This window comes from Daucus carota, chromosome 1 (assembly GCF_001625215.2).
Source record: "Daucus carota subsp. sativus chromosome 1, DH1 v3.0, whole genome shotgun sequence".
Classification (NCBI taxonomy): domain Eukaryota; kingdom Viridiplantae; phylum Streptophyta; class Magnoliopsida; order Apiales; family Apiaceae; genus Daucus; species Daucus carota.
The window spans coordinates 38,641,521-38,661,168 of NC_030381.2; the positions used below are offsets into that span (position 1 = coordinate 38,641,521).

The following is a 19,648-nucleotide window of genomic DNA, read 5'->3' on the forward strand; positions in this document are numbered from 1 at the left end:
CTATATTAGCGACTGGCAATTGTTGTCATAGTGAACAAGATTAAAACTTCTTAGACGAATATATTATATTGGGAGGGCGATCCTATTTAGTGTAAATTCGTATAGGGTCCTTGCACACATGGTTGAGAGTTGAGACTAATCCTTGCACAATAAAGACAAATAAACTCTTTCCTAGCAAGGTCACCCAAATCCAGGGAGAGGAGTGTCCAACTCGTCTAACCATGTTCTCTAGCAAACTGAACACATATAAATTTGTAAAATACAGGCCATTAAAGATCAAGCCCAGAGAAGAAAATATGTAAAGGAGACAATATTAAAAGGCTAAGTATGAACTTGAATACTTGATAGAGTGAGAAACTTGAGGTGTGCATGAGAAAACTCGAACTTTAATAGTAGCCCCAATAATAAATCATACAGGGGTGATGACGATATCCTAAACAAATATACGTAATATATAGAGAATCTTCGCAACATAACATCTGAGAAGTAGCATTAGTTAACTTGCAACAATATCTAGCACGAAAAAGGACAATGACAACGCCTTGCACATATTAAAACTTGTCTCAATAGCTGAATGACATTCACCTTAAGTAAAGTCTAAGCAGAGCCTTCCTCCGGCTTTACATCTTCTGTCTTTGGCGGTGGCAGTGGAGATGGAGATCCCTCGGCTCCCATTTCTGTTTTCAGTTCACTAATGCTTTGCTCCAGTTCGTTTATCCGGCCTCCCATTTCATCAAGTACATTACAGTTAAGGAAACACTGATATTTTTATCTCAATTAGCCACCAACTATTTAAAGCTTACAAAATACAGTACATCCTTAAGAGCACAGAGTATGAACCAGGGAAACAATAGATAGCATAACTGACATTTTAATACGGTTTAGAACAATCCAGCTGGAATTGATAGTAAATTGCACAGAGTAATTGTTTTGCTTCTAAGCAAGTAAAGAGAACCTACTTTTGTGCAACTAACATGTTTCGAAGTAATTGAAAAGGATATTTTTTGTAACAATAGACTCTGACATCGTCTGAAACCTGGCTTGCTGCAAAACAGTATGTTACTTGGTAATAATTGTACCACCAGAAAACACTAAATTTGCAAACCAAAGTTACGGAAGAAAGAGACTGCAATTGAACTCACCATTTGTTGAAGAAGATTTTGTACCTGGAAACAAAAAAAAAGTTCAAATAAATCTCACAGAGACAAAGTTCACACTCTCATTAATCTAATAAAGCGGACTTCCTTATACCCGCAAAAACACTTTCTCACATCTTATTCCGTGCAATAATATTCATCTATAGTATAAAAGTTATTAAACAGCAGGTTGTAGCTGCTCTCCATCTGACGTGAATTTAAATTGCATTCATTCTAACAGACTTAATTACAACTTAAGAACACAACGATAATGCACAACATGTAAATATAATTATGACACAATTAATAAAGATATCACATATATTCAAACTTCTTTGGATTTAAAATCAGACACAGGTCGACGAACTCACAAAAACAGTCATATCAGCACTGCTTTGCTTCATATCTTCTGTATCTTGTCCGTCCTGTCAGCAGATAAATGGTCAAAGTCAAGATTCCGACTAACAACATATAAACATCACAGAACGTGACAAGGGAAAATTTAGTAATTTATCATAAACAATAAACATATAAATCATAATCTTGATTCAGCTAATTTGTTCCTTCCGCAGTTACACAAAACATATAGTTTTAAAGAATATAGAAATTGCACTTCAAGGCTAAAATAACATATACATATAACTATTTCAAATTTACATCACAAACCGACATTCACATCATTTTAAGTTTTAATCCTCCCTCCCTAACCAAAAAACTTATCCCCCTCCCTCCCTCTCCATCCACCCTCTCCCCCCCTCCCCCTCTCTCTCTCCAGAACCATAAAACACTTATCCCCCTCCCTCTCTACCCCCCCCCCCCCCCAATTCTCTCTCTCCATAACCAACAAACACTTATCCCTCTCCCTCTCTCCATCCACCCTCTCCACCCCTCTTTCTCTCTCTCTCCATAACCATAAAACACTTATCCCTCTCCCTCTCTCCATCCACCCTCTCTCTCTCTCTCTCTCTCTCCATAACCATCAAACACTTATCCCTCCCCCTCCCTTCCATTCTCTCTCTCTCGATAACCAACAAACACTTATCCCTCCCCCGCCGGATGTCTCTCAATAACAAAAAAAACACTTATTCCTCTCCCTCTCTCCCTCCGCTCTCTCCATAACCAAAAAAACACTTATCCTCCAACTATTCACTCCATATAATGGTCTTAATATTCGAAACCAAAATACTGGAATACACAACGAAACATTTAAATTATAATCACGGCCACTCGAACACGAAAACCCAATAAGCTCCAGTAAATAAAAACAATATTCCCCCGCAAATAACTCAATTATCCACGAATTCAATTCAGGCTTCACATATACACACATAAGAACACAACACAAAGCTTACTAATCGAGATTTCGAATCAGAAAAACATATACAAAAATTAAATGTAACCCTAGAAAAACAATCATTGATTATAATTGAAATTATTTAGATGTATACAAGGGAGGATGGTGGCGTACCATTTTGAATCGATTGAGCGCTTGGATTAGATCTTTGTATGTATGTGTGTGTTTTTTCACTGTGAAATCGAATGGGAATGGAACGAGCGAGCTGTCTGCATTTTATAAATCTCGTTCAGTTGCTTTTTCGTGTTTTGCTTGTTTGACCATTTTGCCCTCTGCCTTTTTTGAATTTCGAATTCACAGCTTCCCTGTGTAACGAGCGTTCAATTGGATTTTAAAAAAAAACAATTCAAATTCTCGAGTATTTAACTCAAATTAAAAAAATATATTAAAATTTTGAGACATTTAATTAGAATTTTAAATAATATTAAATAATTGAGTGATATTTAATTAGAATTATAAATTATATTTAAAAATTAATAGTATTCGACTAGGATTATTAAATTTATTAAAATTTGATGATATTCAAATACCGGCGAATGTTCTTTAAACTTCATAAAATTATAGATTTTGTGAAATTGTTTAATTTATTATATATTTTTTGAAATTTAACTATAATATATAGAATTTTGAAACATTAATACCAAAATCATAATATAAAATTTGCGTGAAACTAAAATCAGATTTTGCGTATTTGACTTGATATTTATATTTTATGGGTCTACTTTCTAGTAACACAATTCTTTTTAGTAGAATTTAATGAGCGACATGATATAGAAGGTGACAATTCCGGGCAACACCTTTTGGATAAAGGATGTTCGCGCTAGCAATCTGTTCGATTTCGGGTTAAGCTAAAATCACAACAAAACTAACAAAACTAGAAGTTAGAAGTTTTAAGAAATAAAATTCTAATTTCGAGTCAATCGGGTGATTCGGGTCACTTTATATCTGTCGTAAGAGGTTAGGTGGCGCCATCAGATTTCAAGTTTTAGCCATTTTTAAACAATCAGTACAGTTCCTTTAGTTTTGATGTTGAGAACAAACAAATAATATTATTTCAGAAAATTTCTGCTATCAAATTTGTTGACACCATCCTAAAATGCAAATAATACGAAGATATAATATACACGATTCAATAAACATAGTATGCTTCTGAATTCACCAGCTTCCTCACTAATAAAGTACAAGCATTAAAAGAGAAAACTCAGAATTGTGTCGCAACATTGTGGTATACAATTAGATTTAGTCATCTACAACAGTTTAGGGTCGGGAAAACTTAAATGGTCATGGTTATGCATTAGCCGGTAACTACTCTTCATAATGATAAAACATAGGCATTTTATTTCCGCTTTTCTACCGGTGATGATTTATCATCTGCGTAGGGATATTCTGGTGGAGCGCGCCACAGACCCCACAATATTAGTAAGTGGATACAAAGAAGCAGGAAAGATGAGAAAGTATTTGAGGGATAGACATTCCAGCAAAATTCCACCCCCACAAACAAGATTATGCTGCACAAAGAACGAACAAGTTGTTGTAAGCAGTACACATAAACGATGTAGAGATGACCAGTTATCGAGGCATAAAAATTATGGACATGTAGAACTAGCGCAAGGTAACCAACCGTAGAAATGTCGGGAAAGAAGTTTTCCACAATAGATATGGTATGGTATAAAAATACCTGCCAAAGGAAGTAGGCGATAATATTAATGGCACTTGACGGAAAGTATTAAAATGTGTAGAAGAAAAAAAAGACTATCATCAACTACAAGCAGAATAAAATATAAGATCAATTTCATATGTACATGCTATCACGTTATGGTTTAGACCCTCAAATTCTGACTATTGGCGAGTAACATTTTGCACAACATATCGATCATATATAGCATACTTGAAGTTCATTCACAGCAGGATTCCACAATATCCGGAAACTATCCCAGGACTACATACTTGAACCAGTTCATTATTACCCAGTTGGTAAGAGTGACAATCCAAAAAATTTTGAGTTCTTAACTTTAAAATTTTGTAACTAAAGCTACAAGACCAGATTTGGTAACAAATCATGAGTGTATATTGTTGAACTACAAGGCACCCAGCCGCACATTGTCAGTAACATGTGTACACAATTCAGCAAAGAATTTCACTTCACTACAAGCTAACTAGAGAATCTGAATATGTATGGACGTGCATATACCAGTTCTAAGAATACGACAATCAAACACTAGTGCAAAAAACAACTTCTGTTCAATATACTTAGTACAAGTTAATGCACATATGACATTAAAATATGTATTTAGGAGTCCCCCCAGCACCAAGCACTTCACAGTTCACAGGCTACCTGACTTTTAAAATATATCCGAGCAATATATTCTGCAGTAGAAAAAGAATGATCCTGGAAAAACTTACCAAGAGTAAAACTGATAATGCAGAGATCGAGCGCACAAAATACCGATGAAATTACCGACAAACATGGTAGTTACGATATCTGAAGGGAAAACCATAATGAGCCACCAATCAAAAAAAATATAAGAATCAGTGAGAGCATAAAAATAGCGTGGAAAGAGTGTGAATTAGTTACGTTCGTTGCGAAGAACCTTAAAGGCTAAGCTCTCCTCATTTACTTTTTTTGGAGGGAAGGAACTAGAAACAGCAGAGTTTAGCTTCATTTGAACCATCCGACTATGTATGAAAGAAAGTATGCCTCCTTCATACCTACATCACAAATTAATATTTAGCTCAAAGTTTCAGTAAATCTTAAGAACAGATAGTAGGGCAACAGTCTCTTTGGCCATAGCCAAACATAGACCGCCAATTCCCCATTGACACAGTCAACTCCTATTGAAATTCACACGTATCCATATGTTCGACTTTTAATTCTCAGTTAAAATCTAATGAAATCAGAAGATACAGTACTTACTTGGACCACTTATAATTCGCAAACACTGCAAGCAGACTAAGATGGGCAACTAGCAAGAACAAAGCAAAGATCTTCGATACAAAAATATGTTCCGGTACAAATTTGAAGTTCACAGACCTGATATGATAAACATGGTTCAAAATTTCTGTCTCATACTGAATGAATAATTTAAAGAAAGTTAAGCATGGGTAGATGCATTAAGAACTGGAAGAGAAATATAAAGCTGAAGTTTTTTTGAACCAGCAGGAAGTCCTAGAAACCAGAAATCCTAAAGCTTTAATGATCACTTATGTAAAATGCAATATTAGCTGGTTTATGAGAGTACCAAAAGTGGATGAAGACACGCCCAAGATTGAAGGCTCTCGAAAAATATGAAATCGGATTTGATACAATAAAAGGAAGCCCTAAAAGTATCTGCAGAAACATTCACCGGAAGGTGGTGGAAACAGATGAGAATTACGACCAGTCAATATCTCCTTCATTGCATATCTGTTGTACTTGCACTCACCTAAATTTTTAAATCAATGAATCCCATGTTAAACATCATTCAAGGGAAATATGATTCAAAAGATCAGATCTGAAGGTCAAGTTAATAATTTACACCACTTTTTCGCATCAAGTAGACAAGCACTGCTTATATATTCATAACAATTTATCTTAAATAATTTAAAGTATCACCAAGTAACAAAGAAGGAAACAGAAGTATGGATTATGAGCACCTGCACAATTGCTGCACCAGCTAAAGCAGATATCACCCCATATATATTCATAGCCTGAATTCACAATTGTTTCGGATAGAAAGATCAATTTTGCAATTATGAAAGAAGCCTTACTAGAAAATAGTGGATTTTTTTTTTTAACTTTTTACCTTAAACATGAGTAGAAGTAAAGGTGGAGCATAAAGAAGAACATTCATCTTCACTGAAACAGCTCCGCTGTACTAATATAAATGATAAAATCAGATGCGATGTATTATTTCTAATTTTAGGGTATATCTCATCAAAAAATAAGTCTGAAATGAAAATTAAAGCACCTGAAAATAATCAAGCCCAGATGCCACTTTTGATAAAGTAATGAAAGCAATGACGCATTGAACAAAATCATGGCAATGCAGTCATTGAACAAACGAAGTACGAAGATAGAATGCACCCTTTTAGATAAACAAAGCAAAGATAGTGCCCACCATGGAACCTGTAGAGCAATTAACAATTGTGTGAGAGATGACCGGATATATACAAGGAGGCACCGCTGCCCATGAGATGGTGGCGGAGAGTCACAAAGACACAAAGGTTTAATCTATGCAGAAATATTTGTAAGGTAAGTTTTATTCTTGTACTAGTCTCTTACATGTATTGTTATTTAGCACAGTTCAGTAAGTAGTGGTAGATTCATGACCCTAATATTCAGTGGAACATTGAACTCATATAATGTGCCAAACAGAACCACCCAACAAGGGGCCTGACAGTTTATCTCTCCTTCCGTCTCATTCATTTCTTTACAATTTTTTTCAATGCTTAGAACGCAATTTAAGGTGTATATAAAATATAGTTTCATAACTTATTGTTAATAGTTTCTTTTTCTGAATAAAAATTTAAACATTAAATTGTTATTCAGAATAAAAGAAAAATTAGAATAATTTATATAACAATACTTTATAAGAGCCTTAAAGTGCATGTTAAGCCCTCTGTCCCAAATGCAAACAATCAACTGGGACAGAGGGAATACAACTTTAGCAAACTCAACCTGTCAGAGTCAGCACTGCCTGTATAATCAATAACAATATGCATCCACCTTAGTAAAATTACTTTGGACTATTTTGTGTATCTCAATGTGGATATATTTTTAGAATTTTATTATAATAATATATTTCTAACTGGTATGTGACGAAAAGAGTGTTCAAAAGAATCAAAACCAGGTTTTAACATTTTGTAAATGTGTGGATAACAAAGATAAAAAAAAAATTGATGAACTAAGAAGGCAGTTCCTCATCCAGGTTGTCTGTAAATTCATATTGCAGCAATAACTGTGTTTGCCGAATCATAGAGTAAAAGCAGACTGCACATTCATCTACAGTGCACTCTTCCTTTATAAACAAACTTTCATCTAGTTCACTAGAGTCAGACACAAAAGGTAAAACATGACTTTTTAATCACATACTAATATATGATATTGTAATTGGAAATCCAATCACTATAGAAAGATGCATCAAACAGAAAAAGGAGAATGCTTATGCTGTAGGATATTTAAAAATGACAGCGGTTACTGTAATTTACCTAATTAGGCGTAATTATATATTCTCAGCATGAACTTAATAATTTGCTAGACATCTATATTATAATTTGCTAGACATGCCAAATCCATCATCATTGATTTCTATAAGCATCACCAAACACTTCTAGCTATCAGGAGATCTTAATATCATTATGTTCACCTGATACACGAGAACATGTAAATTCAGAGGTGTACTGATGATCAATAAAAGAAGTTTATAAGAATGATCACATATATTAAAATTAATATATACACACACACACACACATTTATGTGTGTGTGTGTGTGTGTGTGTGTTGGCCCAATAACGTCAAGCAAAAAGAAAAGAAAGATAAGCCGTGATAAGCAAAAAAAGAGGAACTTCATTACCGCCTCAGTCTTCAGATAAACTAGTAAGATGATTCCTAGATTTGCAATGTAAAGAAAGCCAAACAGAACCTGCCACAGCGATCATCACAAGAGAATGAGTATAAGACTTTTATATAACAAACGCACGGGGAAAGCAAAGCGGAATATCATATATTTATATGACCAAAAAACAAAATTTACTGTAATTAAGGAACTAGTCAGTTAACTTTAATGTGCCACCATAACTTGTCTGCACAAAGCTGAAAAGGATCACACTGATAGCAAAATATTTCTAGTGGTTTGGGCATTTCTTTATCCCTGTGTGACGCCTAGAGCTCAACCCAATCATTCATGTCCCAACATGAAATCAATACTTCAAACCATTCGGATATATAAGTTTATAATGATGTCTAATATTCTAAATGCTAACTGTCAAGGTATGGAGTTACTTCAAAAAAGATTATGCAGTCCTCTGAGGATAGTATAACATGTCATCTGAAGCTTACATGAATACAGTATACGAACACATCAACTACAGTTGCTTCTAAGAAAGTCACACTGCTTAAAATGCAATTTGTAGACACCTAAATATCTGGCAATTGATACATGACACAAAAACGAATGTAGCATATATGTATGGCCCTTATTAACCCCATTCACTCAATACAGCATCCAACTACAAATTCCGTAAAAATGTACATAAACCGGAAACAACAAAAAGCCGAGCACTACCTGAGCAGGATAAACTTGAGCACCAGTAAGAAACTGAATAGCAGAATAAACATAAAGAAAACCAGCAGGATAAACAAGTGGGCCAGTGTCTCCTTCCAATTTACTGTAATCTCTTTCACCTCCAAGAAACCCACTAACCTGTTCACATTTTACAAATTCTCAACACCATAAAAATCCCAACTTCACTCCTACCAAAATCCATCAAAAAATCCCAACTTTAATCTACCAAAATCATCATTACAATCCCAACTTTAATCTACTTAAATCATCATAAAAATCCCATTTTTATCCTACAATTTTAACTTAAATTGATCGCACCTGTGACATATAAGCATCCCAATCAATCTTTGTATCTGAAAAAACACACAAATCAAACAAACCCATTACACAAATCACACATATACATACAAACTTTTATAAATAAGTATAAGAGGAGTAAAGGGTGGAGCTTACATGGAACATAGGTGATTATGAGTGCAACAAGAAGTGCATCAGCAAGAATTAAAAAGAGGGAGAAGGGTATTTTTGGGTTTTTGAAAAGTGGGGTTTTACGCTTGCCCATGGATTGATTAGCCATGGCTTTCTTCTTGGATCGGAGCTTCTTTTAATATATCAAAACGCTGCGTTGAGTCTTGCGACGACTCTATTCAACCGTTATCAAATCCATCTTTATTCACTTATTTTTTTTTTTATACTTGTTATTTTCGCCGATTTGTATATTTATAATTAATATTTTCTAAATTTAATATATATTATAATATATATATATATATTCAATTTCACATAAAAGAATTTAAAATATAGATATTAATTATTGAGTTCAAATATTGAATCTCTCTAAATTATATGAAAATATTATGTGGTTGGTATACATTATTTTATCCAATTATTAAACCGATTAGTTTTGATTCCCAATTTTTGTGTCATAATTGCATATAATAAAACAAAAAAAAAATCATGAATTTGGGAAACATATAATAAGTGAAACTTTTAATCTAGGAAACAAAATTAAGATACGCTAATAACAAAAGAAAATTATCAAATTTAACAAAAGTGATCAAAAAAATATATTTAAAATGACTATTACGACGCTGAAAGAACTTGTTTGGATGGTTCTGTTCAGATGCATTGACATCAATACAGATAAACATATAATCTTGGCCAGATAAATTTCCAGTCTTGCAGTTCTGAAAACATGAAGGTTTTATGTTCAAATGTATATACATTTAAACCTCTTTAAATAATAATGTCGGTCCGACGAATCAAAAAAATTACTTTATAAAAAAACACTATCTACATTATGTTGGGACCATATAGCAAATGAGAATATCATAAACAGTGTATTGTGGAGTTTGAATTGGTAAATTGCAACAAACATAGACTAGTACTGTATCAGACTATGAACATTGGAGATCCAAATCTATTGCACAGAAATGACAAAATAAAGCATACGCAACACAACTAATCAAAATTTAGAGCTTGATTGAGCCAAAAAAAAAAAAATTCACTGTGCAGCATACACATCACCCCAAGTCTAAGAGCAGTGTGACACAAATTAGAATGGCAAGTGAGATGGAACACCAGATGGTTCAGTGCATGTTTTTCAGTCTCTTGCTTCTGACTGAGTTGCAAAACATAACGGAGTACACGTTATCATTCTGGTGACAGAGAACTTGCCAATCAGATATTGTGATGAATTATATCTCATTCTAAATAAACTAAAAACAACACAATGGGCGTAAGAAGTGAAGAAAAATATCGTGATGTTAATAATAAATGAAGCAATTTCATGGACCCCAGAAATATATAGTACTTGGATAAATTGCTAATATCTTTTAAACAGTGTTCTAGGAAATGAACCAGTATTGCGAAACTTAAATAGTTAAATGTAAAAATTCATCTAATATGGCAAGAACTTCTGGCTTTCACCAGAAAAGAGTTGCTTGCATATTGATATTGCACCATATATTATAGTAGCAAGCATGAAGGGAGATTCGGAGCTGCTTGTCCGTACAGCTATCTGGCCTGTGAGATTGCTGTTTATATTGGCTCTAACATCCACCTTGGAATTCCGTCCAATTGAAAACTGCGCAAAACTATTCAACCCTAAGGCAAATTCCCCTCCCAACCACATCATTGAAAGACCAAGTAACGATTGAATCCGTCCTATCGGATAATCATGTTCCCTACGCTGGATATCAATATTGGCTCCATATGCTACATCCTGTTGAGATCGGACCATGCCTGCACTAGCAGCTACAGAGTACTGCCTTCCAATAGTCATCTGATCTTCAAGCTTCAAACCAGTGATAACATTATCATTTATGCGTGTGATAGTTATGCCAGCTGCGGTCTTGTTTCTCTTGAAAATTTTGAGCTTGGTTTCACCTCTGATGATGTAAGCAAGCTGGTTGCCTAAATTTTGAAGGTCAAAGCGAGCCATACTTGATCCTTTCTCCCCATGCTTTGTTGCAATGGAGGATACCAAGTGAATGGTGAACTTGTTCTTATCTTTAGAGAGCTGAACATCAATTTCAGCAGGAAATCTACTGGAAGTGGCTATTCTTTTTAAAAGCTGAACCCCAACTTGACCACAGTCATGATCCCAGCCACTAGGATCTAGAATGGGATGTGCTAGAAACTGGGAGGGTGATGGGAAAGATCCCTCATCAGCTGGATCTTCATCAGTGTAATTATCATCACTTGTAGAACCCTCGCCTTTTATCTTCAGCGCTTTCATACTTTTTAACTCCTCTTTCCATTGCTTCTTCTGATAAACCTTCACACGGTAATCGTACTCCTCAAAGTACGCTTTTCTCTGCTCCTTGCTCAACTTTGAAAGTCGAGATTTTTTAAGAGGCTTAAATGGGGGAAGTTGATCATATTCATCTTCATCTTTGTCAGAATCAGATAAATCTTCCAAGTCAATATCAGCTTCACAATTATAACAACCCTGTTCATATGACAGTAGCTTTTGGTGCACTTGGGACTCTAGAGTCAAAGACATCAGGGACGGAAGTGAGCGGCTGACGCTGCTAAAATACCCAAAGTTCCTATGGTGGCTGAATGATTCTTGAGGCTCTGAGATAGAGTTTGCTTCATTCAAAATTTTAATAGAGTGGCACATTATCATTAACTGTTGCTTCCAGATTTGACCATTGGGAAGCACCTTTTGTCCTTTATTTGTTCGACACGCTAGGTGGTTCTCAACAAGACAAACACCATTCATGTTTCGATGACCGACAGCTTTTTCGATAGAACTCTTTAAAACACGGGAACATTGAGTAACAAATGCATCATAACTTATAGGAGAACCGGAAGGTCCTTCTGGAGGCGCAGAAGCTGCATGAGTAAGAGTTACTATGGCATTTTGCAGCAAAGAAGATCCAAGAGATATGTTAATTGACTGCAGTAAAGGTAAGTCATCAAGATCTTGGGTTCGGGCATCCAGGCGATCCACATACAAGACGACATCAAGGGGTATTTTCTTAGTGAACTTTTTTACAGAAGACAAGACACCACGGTTGAAATATTGTTCCATTGCCGAAGACTTGAGTCCTGGTGTGTCAAAGACCCGGATTGTAACTCCATCCACCACACCTGTAATTTCTTTCACGGTAGATGTGGCAGGCTGAAATGCATCAATTCGTACTTTCTCTTCCCCGAATATTGAATTTATAGTTGCACTCTTACCAACTCCTGATTTCCCAAGTATGAGGATATTCAAGGAAAAGTCAGTGTCCTCTTTCCCATCTTCTTCAAGCTGAAGAGCTGTTCGCTTTGCAGCATCAAGGCCAAAAAGTGGACCACGTTGCCTTCCCGCAATACGTCGCAGATGGTACAAAACCTGGGTTACTAGGGGATCATCTCCAGATAGGCCTAATCTCTTAACAATTCTTAAGAATTTCACCCTGATTGATTGTAACTTCTCCAACTTCCTTTTTTCCTCCTCACTCAAGGTGTTTACAGATTCTTCAATGTTAGCAAAACCTGAAGGCCTGAAAAAATTGGAGCCATTAGGCCTGGCAGCAGGCTGAAAAGACTGCACCGAGGATCCCAAACAAGCAGGCCGCTCGAATGAGATAAGCCTAGACAAATCTTGCAAAGTAACTGGCAAATTGCCTCCTGACCCAACATTTAATGTTGCTTTCAATAAATCTGTTAAAACTGATGAATCAAACAATAATTTACCCTCTTCCTCCTCCTCTTCTTCTTCTTCATCATTGTCAACTCCATCTGACTCCATCACATTATGACCATTAAATTCCTGTATAAAATTAGAACTCTTTGCATCTGGTTGTGAATATCCACTTAATTCTGGATTCAGCTCATTACGAACTCGCTTTGCAGCTATAGAACTTCCCATGATCATACCATCTGTCACCCATTCTGAACCTAAACCTTTCATATTATTTACTCCATTTATGACGACTTTCATTCCATCTTCCCCTTTAATTGTTTTCCTTTCAGCAAGATTTAGTTCAGAAGAATTATCGGAAAATAATTTTCCTGAAATCTTATTTTCAATAGTTTCATTTTGAACACTTAAATTGACATCATAAGTTTCTTGAGGCTGTATATAGGCATCACCAGTTTCTTTGTATTCTTCCACCTTGACTGGACTATTTGCTACAATTTCCATCTGATCAACCAAAGCGAGAGATCCAATTGCATTATCACTTATCGCATTGCAGGTCAAAACAACTTCCCCGTGAACATTATCCTCCAACATAGCCTCTGCTCCGGTTCCTCCACCCTCGGCCTGTGTCACCCCCTCTTTTTCATCATCCTGAATATTTCCGACACAACCATCATCACTAACCTCCCCTACTACATCCTCACCAGAAAAATCCTCACAACTATCTACTAACTTCTCTTCAACCTCACCACCCTCCCAGACTCCAACTCCATTTGGATTTTTAACATCATTAGTAACCTCCCCTACTACATCCCTAATTGACTTCGAAAACTCTGAAAACCCAGCAAAACTTCCACTAAATTCCTCCCCAGAAAAGGCCTCACAACTACCACCTAATTTCCCTTCAACCTCACCACCTTCCAAGACTCCAACTTCATCATTTTTCCCAACACAATCATCACCAAACTCCCCAACAACATCCTCGCTCGACATCGAAAACCGCGTAAACCCAACAAAATTTTCACAAGAATCACCACCACCACCAGTACTAATGTCAGTCCCTCCACTGCCCTGGTACTCAAGAACTGTCTTCTCAGAAGCAGTTTCAAAACCCTCCTCACTGCTCATAACACCATTATCATCACTACTTAAACTAACAAAACCAGAACTATTGCTAGTACTATCACTACTAGCATAAACATTCAAAAAGCTGGAATCTTTAACTAAATTAGTATCCAAAGACAAAGAACCTGGCGATTTCCCACAAGAAAGAGATGCTTTTGATACAGCTTCCTCTGAGTCCATTGATTCAAGAACGACCCTTGTGCTCAAAAGTTGAGAATATATGTATTTCTGGATTGAATTATGGGGTTTAAGAAGTGAAAAGAGCACAGGCTATATCATATATGGGGTTTTATCAGACAGGAGTGTGAGTGTGAGGGTTTTGGACTCTGGACTCTGGACTCTGGTGAGTAGATTATTGTGCGAATGCGTTTATTACCATTGTTCACCCCCTGTTTTAATATGTGTTCAAAAAAATCTCGAAAAATGGTTTATTAATTTTTAAAAAATATTTTATCAATTATAATTTAATTTAATTAAAAATTTCTGATTTATCAGAAAAATGATGAATTCTAAAATTGGTAGATCAATATCTGATTTCTGATTTTTTTTCAAATACAGTATGATTTTGGTTTACATATAAAATCATATTAAATTATGAAGCAGAATTGAAGTTTCTTTTGAAAAGAAAATTTATGATTTTTTTTTAACGTAGGAACCCGCAACCGCTCTAATCATATTCTGGCAAGTATATTTTCCTCGTCTATAATTATTTAAATGGGAGCTAGAGCAAGTTATATTTGTGTTTTTAATTATTATTTTTAAAAATCTCGAATATATTGGTATTTTGACAACAATATTTGAAACTGAAATTAATCACAAATGTCATTTGAAATTTAGCAGTTGAAATTGTTCTAACAAGTTGAATTGATTAACTAAAATGCAATTTTAAGTTGCAATCAAAAATAATTATAACTATTTTCCATTAAAAATTGTAAAAAGGATTGTATTTGATTATATAATATATTTTTGCCAATATTTTCATAAAATGTTTTGTTTTAATCCTTCACCGATTCAAATTGGTCCGTTCCATGTATACTGCATATTGTGTTCAGATTCAGACGCTATGACCATCTTTATTCCTCAACAAGACAAAGGACTTGCCTAAAGTTTTATACATCAGTAAGTTGTTTTATGCTCCACAAAGAAAAACAAGTGCTATCTACTTAAAATCCCTCGTAGCTCTGAATAAGTGGGTGCTTCATTCTCTCTGCAAAGGGGATGATAGTTACAGTCTTACATTACTGTCAATCTACAATGAACCACCAAAAGCATCAAGGACTGCCAAGGTCGCATATGAATTGTCATTGTGCTAACATATTTATCGTTCAGTTATATAACAGGGAACCAAAGGTAAATACGGCAATGCACACTACAGCTTCAAATATTGTTGATTTAATACACTTCAGTTTCCGAATATTGCACGTTATAAAGAATTTAGTACAACTTGCAACTTCAGTTCATTACAAGAAAAATGAATCACTCTATTTAGACACCTTTTTCTTCCCAGCAATTGCAATCTTCTTTCCTTTCAATGTCCGGCAGTTGTTCTTTGTCCGTTGCCCCCTGCAAGGCAATCCCTGAATATGTCGTATACCTCGGTAGCATTGAATCTCCTTCAACCTCCTAATATTTAGTGCATTGAATCTCCTCTACAAACACAGAAAAAAATATATCAAAAAGATATCAATCAAAAATGCAGATACCAAGTATATGAACAATTTAGAGTTTTGTGGAATAAATGACACTAATGCTTTCTTAAAGAATTCAACTAACAATTAGCAGTTGAATATGATGAACATAGACTAGGAAACTACAATTGCACGGCATTGTTTGCTATTCGCACAAGTCTGGTAAACTATTTTTTCGCGCAGGATGTAACCTCAATACCACAAGGTGACTGGTAACCTCCAAAAAAGCAAAGTGTGAGGAAAGGAAAAATGACCAGAATCAGACAATGGTTTATAAATCAGACTCATAGAACAAAAATTTGTGCATCTCTATTTAAGCTCTCTAGCAGCTCAATCAAGACTTAAAATTCAACAGAAATAAGAGCTTTACTTTCATATTATCAGATGACCAAATTTGCTGATCACTCAAATAAACACGGTGATTCAGATAAATGGAGTATCCTTCATTTATATTAGATTGACACATATTATCTGTGTATACCACAAAACAGTCCACTCTATTATGGCATTGATGATTCAATAATGCAATGAAGTTTATGAGGAAGAAATGTTAATACAGTCTACGTTCAGTTTCAGTTTATGTGAAAGCAAGGTAAGATCGGCTGATTCTGTTAACATGCCTAATTCTGATCAAGAAACAAAAACAGGCACATGTACACAATTTAATATAATGTACAAGAGAGAGGGAGAAATTACAAGGTCTCCTTCAATCATGTACTTGGAAACTTCATCACGGAGAGTAATGAGCTCTTCTTCAGACAAGTCCTTAGTGATCTTATTCTCCATTTTCAAGTCATTAAGAATCTGCAAAGCCCTAGTGCGCCCAATTCCATGAATATACTGCAAAGAATATTGAACCCTCTTAGCATTCGGAATCTCAACTCCTCCAACACGAGCACATCTAATGCTCAACCCACCAATCTGCATCAGTAAAAACAACAAATTAATACAATTACAAAACATCCCCAGCATTGTTGTCACGGCGCTCGACTAGTCGCGACTAGTCGACTAGTCGGGTTTATAAAATCGACTGGAGAGGTCGACTTGCGAATTGTTGACTAGTCGGTCAACTTGGTCGACTAATTGATCGACTTATCGACTAGTCGGTCGACTTGGTCGACTAGTCGGTCGACAAGTGTAAAATTCAATCAAAAATTAAAATGAAAAAAAAATAAATTCTATGAAACTGCTCAAAATCAGCAATAATCAAAATGTTAATCTAAGTTTATAGATCTTTGTGTGTGTGTGTTTATGTATGCATAAGTTGATTAAACTGAATATACATGTAGTATAAAATATTGGTACAGTTAATGTGTGTAGTGTGTTAATGACTTAATGTGTATACATGAACGGGGAAAAAGATGTGTTTGTAACTAACATATTTATTTTGAGATTGATATACATATGACTAGTTATAGGAAAACACATATATAATGTATATATTAATATATATTATTTAATTAATTATTAATTAGCTTATCGACTAGTGGACTAGTCATAGTCAGCGACTAGTCGATAAGCTGGACCTCTATCGACTCGACTCGACGTGACAACCATGATCCCCAACAAATTAAAAACAAATGTAATCTTGGAAATTCTTCAACATGATTTAAACACCAATGTAATATAGATAAAAACAACATCGAAATTATAAAAAGAGAATCTCGAATATTGATTCTTGGGAATTCTTGAAAATGGTCAAAACAACAATGTAGCACAACTACAAATAATTTACCATTTCAAAATGAATACACACATAAACTGGGAACTCTTGAAAATGGTCAAGAACAAAATTTTAACAAATTTACAGAGAAACCCATGAAAAGAAACACAAAAAAATGAAATCTTGAAAAGAGTTTGAGCAAAGAGATTACCTTGGGTTGGGTTGAAATTGGGTAAGACAGAGAAGTGGGTTTGCTGCTTTTGAAGAGTGAAGTATTGGAGATGAGTGATAGTGAAGATGTAAGTGGTGTAGCCATGGCTTGAGCCATTCAATCTTGCAAGACTCTGAGAGTGAAGCTGGAGAACAACGAAGATGATAACGTACTGTTGGCTTCTTTTCTTATCCTTTAGATATTGGTCTTGCTTCTTGGATGGATGGCTAGATCCGACCCGAACCCGGGTGTTTGTTCTTCTCTTTTTTTCTTTTCTTTTTTTTATTTTGCCTTTCTTTTGTTGGACTTTGTTATTTAAGTTCAAGAAAGAGGGAACAGGATTATTCCGGAAAGAAATTGATATTGATAGATAATTTAATTTCAAAATAGCATAACTGACATATTTAATAACAATACAATATATAGAATTTAGGATAATATATATTGATTAATATTTTAAAATTTTAGTTTTATGAAATATAATTTTTAACCAATTCTTAATTATGTCTATTTTAACGTGTCTTTTCGATTATTTCAAAAAAAAAAAAAAGTGTCTTTTCGATCAATCCATTAATCTCATCTCAATCGAAATTGGATCCAATATTTTTAAAACTTTATTTGATAAATCCAAAAGATATATAATTGGTTTCAGCTTCAATAATTATTTTCAATTCAGTTACGTCTCAACTATTGTTAGGTCCAATATTTTTAAAAATTATGTTTTGACAGAAAGATATTAATATTATCTGATCCGCAAGATATCCTATCCTTTTAATTTATATGAATTTTGTTCAATTTGAATTTTTTAATCTGAATCTTATTTTTAAACTCGAGATACCCTACACCTTTTAATTTATATGAATTTTTTCCAATTGAAATTTTTAATCTCAATATTATACTTAGACCGAAACTATTTTAGTACTGCAAATTTATTATTCTCTTTAGATAAACATGCCCCGAAACTGAGCCAAGACAATTATGTGCCAAGACATGCAAACTGAGGCAAGGTGTCGAGATGTCATATGTTTTATCTTTGACTGAATCTCATCCCACAATCACACTGCTGGCTCTCCAACTCCACCACGTGTAATCTCACAAGCCACTCCTCACCACCTCCTTAGCCCACGTATCACTCTCCCCCTCTCTCCCCCATACTTATCTCCACTCTCTCTCTCTCAAACCTCTCCCATCTTCACACACTCAAAACACACACACCCCTTTCATGCACAATGGATTCATCCCAAGAACTCAAACACAGAACCACAACACAAACCCCCCAAGACCAATCCACCACCACCACTTCTAATGCCCCAAGCCAAAAGAAAAAAGCCATGGCCAAACGAGGCCTCCGCTCCCTCGCCCTAGCCCTAGCCCTCCCTCTCTCCATGACTCTCGCCAACATCTACATGTTCGGTCGCCCCGGCAGCGTGGGCCAGACCTTCCGCAACGTCTCCAAGCCCTCCTGGTTCCCTCCCCTGTGGCTCCTCCACTCCATGTGCGTGGTCTTCTCCCTTCTCATGGGCCTCTCTGCATGGCTCGTCTGGGCTGAAGGCGGCTTCCATACCAAACCTCGAGCTGCTGCTATGTACTTGGCTCAACTTGGTCTCAGCTTGGCGTGGGATCCGGTTATGTTCTGGATGGGAGCGAGTCGAGTCGGGCTGGCGGTGTGTTTGGCGTTGTTAGTGTCGGTTTTTCAGTGTTTTCGGGTGTTCAAGAATGTGAATCCTATAGCTGGGGCGCTTGTCAAACCTTGCCTGGCTTGGGTTGGATATCTTACGGCTGTAAATCTTAAACTTGTGTACCTCTAAACATTCCAGTTTTTATCCATCTCTTATTATCAACATCATAGCTTATGAATATGAGTTCTTTAGTATTTTTCCGTGTTCTTTAGTACCGCGTTACGACTACCATAATTTGCCTGGGTTTTATTTAGAATTTTTTGCAGACTGAGCTTTAGTAATATAAACCAGTAGTGGATAATGAGCATACAAGATATTAACATGCATTCTTGCAATTATTATTTCGGAGATGATGTTTTAAACTTGAACAATAAACACTATAATATGTA

At 35.4% G+C, this 19,648-nt stretch overlaps 5 protein-coding genes across 5 annotated transcripts; 1 reads left to right on the plus strand and 4 right to left on the minus strand.

Annotated features, from left to right (window-relative positions):
- Positions 1-366: 366 nt before the first annotated feature.
- LOC108211124 (heat shock factor-binding protein) lies at positions 367-2,749 on the minus strand. The gene is made up of 5 exons (XM_017382643.2): positions 2,605-2,749; positions 1,508-1,561; positions 1,143-1,166; positions 1,002-1,044; positions 367-737 (listed from the first exon to the last, which is right to left on the minus strand). The coding sequence occupies exons 1-5, from the start codon at positions 2,605-2,607 to the stop codon at positions 598-600; spliced, it is 264 nt and encodes an 87-aa protein (XP_017238132.1). The 5' UTR covers positions 2,608-2,749; the 3' UTR covers positions 367-597.
- Positions 2,750-3,582: 833 nt separating this feature from the next.
- LOC108224117 (dol-P-Man:Man(5)GlcNAc(2)-PP-Dol alpha-1,3-mannosyltransferase) lies at positions 3,583-9,409 on the minus strand. The gene is made up of 13 exons (XM_017398716.2): positions 9,209-9,409; positions 9,074-9,108; positions 8,756-8,893; positions 8,045-8,113; positions 6,438-6,595; positions 6,273-6,339; positions 6,124-6,177; positions 5,730-5,818; positions 5,405-5,521; positions 5,066-5,199; positions 4,894-4,972; positions 4,112-4,168; positions 3,583-3,998 (listed from the first exon to the last, which is right to left on the minus strand). The coding sequence occupies exons 1-13, from the start codon at positions 9,330-9,332 to the stop codon at positions 3,827-3,829; spliced, it is 1,293 nt and encodes a 430-aa protein (XP_017254205.1). The 5' UTR covers positions 9,333-9,409; the 3' UTR covers positions 3,583-3,826.
- A 1,119-nt stretch (positions 9,410-10,528) lies between these two features.
- Positions 10,529-14,368, minus strand: LOC108200114 (translocase of chloroplast 159, chloroplastic). The gene has a single exon (XM_017368191.2). The coding sequence runs from the start codon at positions 14,196-14,198 to the stop codon at positions 10,656-10,658; it is 3,543 nt and encodes a 1,180-aa protein (XP_017223680.1). The 5' UTR covers positions 14,199-14,368; the 3' UTR covers positions 10,529-10,655.
- Positions 14,369-15,369: 1,001 nt separating this feature from the next.
- LOC108208187 (small ribosomal subunit protein uS13c) lies at positions 15,370-17,804 on the minus strand. The gene is made up of 3 exons (XM_017378692.2): positions 17,581-17,804; positions 16,403-16,627; positions 15,370-15,667 (listed from the first exon to the last, which is right to left on the minus strand). Exons 1-3 carry the CDS (start codon positions 17,695-17,697, stop codon positions 15,500-15,502), a joined length of 510 nt encoding a protein of 169 aa, XP_017234181.1. The 5' UTR covers positions 17,698-17,804; the 3' UTR covers positions 15,370-15,499.
- A 918-nt stretch (positions 17,805-18,722) lies between these two features.
- On the plus strand, positions 18,723-19,467 carry LOC108205319 (translocator protein homolog). The gene has a single exon (XM_017375239.2). The coding sequence runs from the start codon at positions 18,810-18,812 to the stop codon at positions 19,386-19,388; it is 579 nt and encodes a 192-aa protein (XP_017230728.2). The 5' UTR covers positions 18,723-18,809; the 3' UTR covers positions 19,389-19,467.
- Positions 19,468-19,648: the final 181 nt, after the last annotated feature.